Source organism: Cantharellus anzutake (genome assembly GCF_015039405.1).
Source record: "Cantharellus anzutake strain C23 chromosome Unknown EI90scaffold_70, whole genome shotgun sequence".
In the NCBI taxonomy this organism is placed as follows: domain Eukaryota; kingdom Fungi; phylum Basidiomycota; class Agaricomycetes; order Cantharellales; family Hydnaceae; genus Cantharellus; species Cantharellus anzutake.
The window spans coordinates 126111-135560 of record NW_024067020.1 but is presented as its reverse complement, the minus strand read 5'-3'; the positions used below and the strand labels follow the sequence as shown (position 1 = coordinate 135560).

Sequence of the window (9450 nt, the reverse complement as noted above, 5' to 3'; positions counted from 1 at the left end):
TCTCTATTCACTTCGTTTTCTATCGGATCATTGTTTAGTTCCTTTGATCCTATCTCTTCCGATTGATTGATGCCACTCGTGTATATAGCTCTATGTGCCACTGAGGGTTGGAACCTCAGCTTTGTCTACAACTGGGTTTTTGGGCGATATTCGACTCGGATTGGCAAGCAATCCCTGACAGCATGGCTGTGCTAGCACACTGTTTTCCAACAGCACATTGCTCAAGTTGTGGCGGAACTAGTCCTGCAAGCATTAACTGTGGTCATTGGACATCCCCCTGGTGGAATCCCCTGAAATGCAGCAGGAATGGGTGCAGTAGACAAAACTATTGGGGCAGGCAAAGCCAAAGGAGTCCCACTGGAAGTAATAGGCTGGTTTGGAGTGTATGGAGATGAGTGAGTATGTGGCACCAAGAAAATAGGAAGAGGAGGGGGAGCAGCAATTGATGGAAAACTGGGTGGATAAGGATGTGACTGGACTGACAAAGCAGCATGGGGATGGTGCTGTGCTGGCACTGACACTGGCACACTTGCTGATGAAATCCCTTGAGCTGAAGATGAGTTCTGTCCACTTGCTGGGGCTCCTTGGGCCCCAAAGTTAGGAGCTGGAAGAGATGGTAATTCTATCCCAAGTTGGTGTAGTCGCTCAGCACTACAAGTGAATTCCTCCTGAATCACCCTGACTGTATTGGGAGATAAATTGTTGGCTATGTTAGACATAATGAACGAGTGGGAATTTGGGTGATGAGGGGCAAAACTGGTTGCCACCAAGGAAGTGATAAATGGACTCTCACAAAAGTTTTTCTCAGAGCTTGCTGAAAGTGCCACACAAACCCTGTCATCCACTTGCCAGAAATATGAAGGACTGTTATAAAAATGGGGCCTAATTGGCCCATTTCTATAGCGTCCCAGTGCAGGGAGTGACCGTGACATCGAAATAGTGTTACAGTTAATGTAACAGAGGTTTAACAGTTGTCTTTACAATGACATTAACAAAGTGTGGATTTTGGTGATTGTTGTTGGTTAAGTTGTTATTATTTACATGTCACGTGACTTTGTACTGTACAGAGCCCATAAGAGGCTAAAAATGGAAAAATCCCATTTCCATAACAAGGACAATTGAACAAGAGGTGTTTTAGTTTCCTTAATAAGTTTGATGCTAGAACAGGAGGTAGACAGGACAGAGTACACACAGTCAACAAGTCTTATTTTCTCCATCAGGGACGATATGTGTCATTCACACAAGTTGCTCAGGGAGGAATTACTGGAATTCATCACAATTTATTCAGCATAGTTATGGAACATAAATCTATGTACACAGATCACTTTGCCTCCCTGTGACACAATTTTTTGAATTTCCATGATGAGATTTTCACCAAGGCACCACCTGCATGACAGCAAATCCTTATGAGCTGTGCCTTACTCCTCATGGGGGTTGACCAGCAGCTCAGGGTCAGTTAGATACTGCATATACAGGCAGAACATGCCCTGCAGTCCTTGGTGAGACACTGTTAGATACGGCAAGTTCAGATGACTCTGGAGTGGAATTGGAGACTTAGTGTGGAAAGACCTCGGCCTCAGCGACTCATGCAGAGCACTGTGCCATTGCTGGTTGTCCTGGGGGTCCCTAATTTTGGATCTAGCAGAGGGAAAGTCTCTTAGGGGGGAATCAAGTTGATTTTGGACTGAGGTTACAAGTTACTATGTACATTGTATATAAGGAGGGGTGTGGAATCAAAAGGAGCAAGGGTACTCTGAAAGGAGACAAAGGGAGCTGGAATGAGGAACAACACCGAGGGTCAAGGGTTTGACTCAATGGTGTTTCCCAAAGGGAGAGTGAAGATGGAGATGCAAATGGGATTCCAGAGTGGAGGTCCAGAGTCAGGAGCATAGTTGCATACTTGTCTGGAAGGTGTCAAGGTTGAGGTTGGACCTGGAATGTTCTGGAGTTGGACTGAAGGTGGTGTCAGAGCTGGAGGTGGGATAGCCTCTTGGGAGTCAGCAAGGAGAAGGTGACGGAAGGGAAGTAGGGCTCCAGAGTCAGTTTTGGAGTTCCGGGAGCCTGGAGTGGAGGTCAGGATTGTATGGATATGACAGACACAGCTGAACAACCACCTGAAATCAGCTTTTCACCTTTGCTGGGTTTGAACCCACACCCATGCAGCTTCCGATGTATTGCAACACTTAAGCCACTTAGCCATAGCACCATGCATTAATTCTAGCTCAACACACATCCTAGTAGGTTGGTAGCCTCAGTGGATTTTTGTTTATACCCTCATTCAACTCTCGCAACAAGTTAAAGAGCTAAACCTCTAAGTAGCTGATATACTAAAGAGCAAATAATCCATCACAGCCTCAGCAATGTATATGAAGTATGTGGAGTATGCAATGTCTGCAAAGTCAGCAAAGTCTGAATTGAACTATGGGAAATTGCTGACAGGGAGCTTAGGAAAGTGTGGGAACTAAGGGAAGTTGCTGACAACTCACAGTGTGCAAAGTGTGCAAAGTGTGCAAAGTATGCAAAGTATGCAACAAACAATGGACAACATGCAAATGCAGAAATTCTTTTTGGTAACTCATTTCATAGTATGTTTAGACAAGGGTCACATACTTCACACACTTCATTCACACATTTTGTTTGCACACTTCACACACCTTGCACACTTTGCATACTTGCCACTCATCACATACCTACCTAGGTTACATATTTGACTCACTTACCATTAATAAATTGTTGTTTTTATTTGTGGGCCAATTGTCCAAGGTGGGGGCTGAATGATGTATTGATTGTTAGCAATTATGTAAGATTGTAATATATATAGGTGTGATTGATAAGTCCAGATGCTGGGTGCTATGGTCAAGTGGCCATTGTATCTGATATATCATATAACAAGAGGCTGCAGGTTCAAACCCAGCCTAGGCAAACTTTTGTACTGTTCTCAGGTGGTCATCTGGCTGATGTCACAAAAGACCACAGAGCATGTTCTACCTGTACATTGTTTAACTGAGCCTATGCTGCTTGCTAACTAGGTTTGGCTGTCTAGGCAGGTGTTTGCCTTGTATGGGAAGTGCTGGTGTACTATCCTGGAACTTTATTTTGCCCACTTGATTGCTAAATAGTAATTCAATACATTTTGGGTGATTCATTCATGATGCCCAGAAACTTTGCCAACCTGATTTTTCTTCCACAGCCTGTCATTTTATTCTGGCACTAGCTAACAGCTCATTATTGAACTGGATGTACTTATGAATAGAAGATTTCCATGCAGGCTGCTATGGGAGGGGGCAATGCTCAAATGAAGATGATTTTCTGTTTTTTTTTTTTTTTTCTTGTACATTTTTGGCAAATTCCAGCTGTCATCCACTCCCTTGTTTTTTTTTTCAAATCTCTACACTGAATCTCCACACCTCAACAACAGTGTTTAAAATGTCAAACATGAATTTGAACATGAATTCCAATGTGAATGTGTCACCAAACCCAGCCAGGATTATACAACAAGCTGCTGAAATTCTTCATTGCTTTGGGGTTGATGCCCCCCCACTTGCTGCCTCTGATTTCAGTGCAGGTTTATCATCAGGAGCAGCCCAAGGACCTGTTTTGGGACCAGATACCCCAGCAGTGTCATATCCCGGAATCCCGACCCCGTGCACTCCCACCACACCACACCTTCCTAACAACTTCACCATCCCCTACACCATGCCTCCCCACTCCCCAAGTCACCTTCCCTCCTGACTGTCTCAGCTCTGGTCTGGTTGCGGCACACCGAACCTTGGCCACTCCCATCCCGGAAGCTCGGTCCCGAGTCGGAACATTTGGAGACCCCGGATTTGCTCCAATATCCCGACAGACCTCCAACATCCCGTGACATGCCCTTAAACCATTCCTCCACCCATTTCATTTATTTGAGTCACCTAACATCCTTCAGATATGCAACTCCGCTTTCGGAGCTACCTGCATCCTTCGGTGATCTCCCTCACGTTATCACTTATTAGTCACCTTCCATTCTTAGCATGACTACCTTCTTACTACCATTCAGTCGGCTAACCCCCTTTACCCATTTGTCTTCCCCATTCATTTTCCGGCCTCCAACTCCGCCCTCCTTGGCCTGACACCTCAGTTCCCTGTTTTAAATATTGTTTGGGACCTTTCGGTGTTGTCCCATTTGTCATTTCGGACTTTGACTAAGTCCTCCCCATTCTCCTTTATAAATACCTGTAGATTAGAACCTGTAGTTCCTCAGTTCTAATCTCGACTAAAATGCCACCCAAAGTCCCTCTGAGTGATTCCCGTTCCTGTTCTACAAGATACCTCAGACATAAGAAATACAAGGACTAACTGAGACGTAACGGAGGCACAGCACTCCCTCCGAGTCGCTGAGGCCGCGTCCTTCTTAGAGCCTCTTGTACCATCCAGCAGAACCGGGCTCCCTGAGAAGCTTCGGTTCACCACTGGAGCCCTCAGACCCCCCTCTAGTTGAGCCCCACCTGCATTCAGACTCACGCATTTACTCCCTTTCGAACTCGGGTTTTTGACAAGCAGGCTCTTTAAACATGACCACAAGAGGCCAATGTCATCAGTTCCATCTCAACACTCATCTTCGTCTTTGTCTTTGCCTTTGCCAGCACTGCATCCTCAGGCACCTCCCATTCATTTTCTTCCCTTGCTGCCTCTCCTCTTCCTGTTTTCTCAGGAGCCCATGCCCAACTTTCTAGCTCAGCAGTAGGTGTGACTGGTTTCAGTTCACAGACCAACCTTGTTGGTGCCACATCTCCCTTGTACCCCTCACCAGCACCAGTTCCTGCTGCTTTCTGAGGTATTCCTCCTGGAGGATTTTCCACTGCAACTGTGATTCTTGCCAAAACAGTTCTGCTCTTGTCACCCGAAATGCTTCTAATTCATGATGAGTTCGCACCCAGCCATATAAATCTTCAAATGTTGCACCCCCAACATCTTGTTTGGGAATTTCTGGGAGCTTGATTGATTCTCTTGAAATTTCACTACTCGCAAGTGAGGTATGTGAACTCCACACAATATATGTGTGTTGGTGAAACTGATTGAATTGGACTTACTAGGCTGAAGTTCATATTAACATCATCAGCAAAAGTCCGTTATGCTCCGGAGCATCAGGAGTGGCTGGAGCATGTGGGAGACAAAACAGCAGATTGGGCACTCCTGGAGCCAATAGTGTTCTCCTGGGAGGGGGTTCAGGAGTGGCTGGGAGTGGTGAGGAGTATGCAATGTGCCAGGAGCAGTGGGAGGAAAATTTTGGTCTCTAAAAAGTTGAAAAAAAAAATTTAGGGAAAAAAATTCAGGAACTATAGTGCCTTTAAAGTGCTTTCAGGACATATAATTATTTGCAAAATTGAGGAAGAAATGATGGAGAAAAATGGAAAATACTTTTGGAGACCCGAGAAGTAATGAGAACTGAATTGATGGGAAAGTCTGAAAATTGAATAGGAAAGTGAGGGGAAGCCTTGTAGCATTGTTATTTTCTGCTGTTGTGATTTTTCCTGATTGTTCTTGGTCTCACTCCCAGCTGCTCCTGGACCCTCCCAGGAGCTTTCAGGAGCTTCCAGGAGTATTGAGGAGCAGCTGGGAATGAGACCAAGAAGAATCAGGAAAAATCACAACAGCAGAAAATAACAATGCTACAAGGCTTCCCCTCACTTTCCTATTCAATTTTCAGACTTTCCCTTCAATTCAGTTCTCATTATTTCTTGGGTCCCCGAAAGTATTTTCCATTAGCTGCTCCTGGACCCTCCCAGGAGCATCCAGGAGCATCCAGGAGCATCCAGGAGCAGCTGGGAGTGAGACCAAGAACAATCAGGAAAAATTAGAACAGCAGAAAATAACAATGCTACAAGGCTTCCCCTCACTTTCCCATTCAATTTTCAGACTTTCCCATCAATTCAGTTCTCATTATTTCTCGGGTCTCTGAAAGTATTTTCCATTTTTCTCCATCATTTCTTCCTCAATTTCGCAAATAATTATATATCCTGAAAGCACTTCAAAGGCACTACAGTTCCTGAATTTTTTTGATTTTTTCCCTAATTATTTTTTCAACTTTTTAGAAGTCCCTATTTTTCAAAATTTCCTCATTTCCCTCTATATTCCCCCCTCATTCTCCCCCATTTCCCCCTCCTCCATATTCTGCAAGTCCGAAAGTGATTAAGTTGCCAGATTAATCATATATCAGGCCATAAATTTTGACTGTGTATTGGTGAGTCTCAGTGTCCTTGATGTATAGTATAGTGTTTGATCTAAATGTTAAGTAGTGTCTTGTTGTGTTAGTCTTGTGGTAGGAGGTATTCATGGGGAGTCTTCCCTCTTTTTTTTTCCTTTTCATTTTCAAATGCTCCAGGAGCTCCCAGAAGCTTCTCACCCCTATACATTTTGAAGCATTAAATTGTATTTACTGGATATGTTTGTGCACAAAGCAATGCTCCATGCCCTCCTGGGAGTGCCCTGGAGTACCTGACCAACTCCGGAGGAAATGAGCTGTTCCTGGACTGGCCAATCTCCTCCTGATTCTCCCAGTGCTCCCCATACTCCAGAGCACTCAGGAGCATAACAATTTTTTGCTGATGATGGGAGAGGCTGCTCAGGCCCAGGGAGCAGTATCTGTGAGATCAGAGTTTCAGCAAACTCATGTTTGGCATCAAGCACTTGCTGCCAATTTTGACAATTGCCATTGAAGCTTTCAGCAAGTTGTTCATTTTACAAATGTGTCACTGAGGATGCTAGTCCATGACTTGCTATCTCAAGTGCAGGATGAGCTTTCCTGAAGGGGATTTTACTTCCATCACCCCTATGATCCTCATTTTCACTCCTTCATCAGGGAGGGTTATGACCACATTCAATCTTCCCTCTTGTCATTTAACTGAGTATTATCCCACTTTGGATGACACTCTGGAGCATATCCTTTATGAGATAGATGGATTCACTACAGTGTCTCTCTTTTTGAAGATGCTGGATGGAACCCATTTGCTGTAACTCAGTGGGTGACAGTTTTATGTTTAGGGAAATTATTGAAAACTTATTACATTATTGTCATATCCATCTATGGCCATTGTCCTCCACTACCTCCGATCCTTCCGGACTACCTCTGCTCCTTCGTCACTAACCTTGGAGCCCCTGTATTCTGCAATCACCTCCAACTCCCTCAATGGTCACCACCCCTTCAATTCAATATATTACCTATGCCTCCCTAAGTACGGAACCCTGAAGGCTTCCAGACAGCTCCAACGTCCACTAGTGCACTCCCACCCCTGCTGGGCAATTCACTTGCCTGCCCTGCAAGTCTACCTTCGGGCCTATCCCTCCTTTCCATTTCTGGATTATAGCCACCACTCCACTAACCCCATAACCTGACTCATTGGTAATATTCAGTCAGCTAATGTTTAACTCCGTTAGCTCCGGTCCACTTGGTCCTGTCATTCATGGGCCCACCCTCGCTGTAACTATATATACATAACTTGTAGATAGGTTACACCCTAGTAATAAAATCGACTAGAGTTGATCCCCCTTTTTAGTTCTTGCTGCCAGTAAGTAAATTAGGGCATGGACGTGTAACTAGGCACAGTGCTCCTGGTCTGAGTCGCTAAGGCCAGAGCCCTCTGCCATGGAGACATTTCCTTCGTCCTGCTTCTGGTCTCTAACAGTATTTTATCACTCCCTGACAGTACACGTCTTGTTGTCAGGGCACACCCGCCTGACCCAGCTCCACCTGGCCCAACCTGACCTGATACCCCACTGTCCACCCCTCCTCACCTCCTCCCCCTTTTTCCCTCCTCTCTCCTCATCCATGCTTCCTCACCTTCCCCCTATCTTACTTCTTCTTTATTTTCTCTTTATTCTACACAGACGACCTTCTTTGTATCAATGTACCATTGACCCATCTGCAGTACACCTGGCCCAGGCACCTCAGGTGACTTCCCACTGTGCCCAGTATGCGTGCCTGCACCGGATGCCCTCAGGATCTCCCACAGAGACACCTGGGTGGTTATGGCTGTGTGTGAGGGTGACATGGCATCTGTCATGTGATCTAAGCTGCATGTATATAAACGAACCTGAAGTGGGAACCGAAGGAGTAGCCTTCTTCTCAAACTTTCCACTTCAGTCTAAGTGGTCAGGGACTGCTGTCCTGCATTGGGCCTGTCAGTACACACGCCCAATCTACCCCCCACCAGGCTCTTAGCCCTGGACACTACACCCAGGCTCCCTTGACCCCAGACGAGTCCCTGACACTTGTATGGCACCCAAAGCCCCTCGCACTCATTTGCAACTATGCACATTGGTTCCTGACTCAGCCCCACCTTCTCCCAAACCCTTGCAGCCTGGTACTAGTCATCTGGCGAGAAACCCAGTTGAGTTTCACAGCTTCTCTAATTTAGAAACCCCTCTCCTGTTGACTCCAATCATGAGCCCCATTAGAAATCGATCACCAGTTGCAGATTCCGACTTTGGAGACACCACTGAACAGCCCTTAGATCCAGTCCACTTCTTTGGACTCGGCTCCGAGGTCCCCAACTTCGTTGACCCTCCTCCTGCTGATCCTCCTATCCCTACTGTCCCAGCCACCAACAATGCCGAGCCCATCCCCAACATAGCTATCACACAGCTAGCCCAGGCCATGGCCAGTTTGGCTTGTCACACTGGATGCCCACCTCCTCCACCATCTTCCGCTCTCTGGACCAAGGTCCGTGAGCCCAAACAGTTTGACAGAAAAGATCCCCATGAACTCCGAGCATTCCTGGTCCAGTGCGAACTGAACTTCCAGGACTGGCCCCTTGCTTTTGCTAGCAACTGCACCAAGGTCATCTTCATGCAGTCCTACCTCAAGGGGATGGCTCTTGATTGGTTTGAGCTGGACCTGCTGTTTGATCAAAATTCTTTACTTCATCCTCATTGGATGAATAACTACCAGGAGTTCGTCAACAAACTTCAGACCAACTTTGTCCTCACGATCCTGTGGGCAACACCGAAGTCCAACTTATGACCCTGGATATGAAGGACGGGCACCACATCAATAAGTACATTGTCAAGTTCAATTGACATGCATCTCAACTTCATGGTTACGGAGAAGCCGTGCTCTGCCGTTTTTTCTATAACAGATTGCCAGAATGTATCAAGGATGACATTGCCAGGGTAGGGAAACCTTCTACCCTTTCGAAACTTCACACCTTATCACAGACCTTTGATGCATGCTATTGGGAGCGTAAATCTGAAGTAACTTGTCATGCAAAACCCTCCTCCAATGTCTGCAACAAGACCACTACCACTTCCTGCTCCAACCCCATCCCTTCCTCCTCCTTGTTCAACTCCACTTCCAGTAGCAAGCCTCCGAAGGACAACAAGAAGTCTGAGGTCAGCTCTGCTAAACCAGATCTTTTGTCAAAACTCGGAGACAATGGCAAGCTCATGCTGTTGCAGGGATAAACCCTTGCACTA

General features: G+C 45.9%; 2 protein-coding genes across 2 annotated transcripts; both read right to left on the bottom strand.

Moving 5' to 3' along the window:
• Positions 1-221: 221 nt before the first annotated feature.
• Positions 222-719, bottom strand: EI90DRAFT_3130864 (uncharacterized protein; the record flags this gene model as incomplete). Its single annotated transcript, XM_039064346.1, has 1 exon — positions 222-719. One exon carries the CDS (start codon positions 717-719, stop codon positions 222-224), a length of 498 nt encoding a protein of 165 aa, XP_038910932.1.
• A 3269-nt stretch (positions 720-3988) lies between these two features.
• Positions 3989-5013, bottom strand: EI90DRAFT_3249301 (uncharacterized protein; the record flags this gene model as incomplete). Its single annotated transcript, XM_039066572.1, has 5 exons — positions 4913-5013; positions 4556-4890; positions 4337-4484; positions 4213-4308; positions 3989-4121 (listed from the first exon to the last, which is right to left on the bottom strand). The coding sequence occupies exons 1-5, from the start codon at positions 4948-4950 to the stop codon at positions 3989-3991; spliced, it is 750 nt and encodes a 249-aa protein (XP_038910931.1). The 5' UTR covers positions 4951-5013.
• Positions 5014-9450: the final 4437 nt, after the last annotated feature.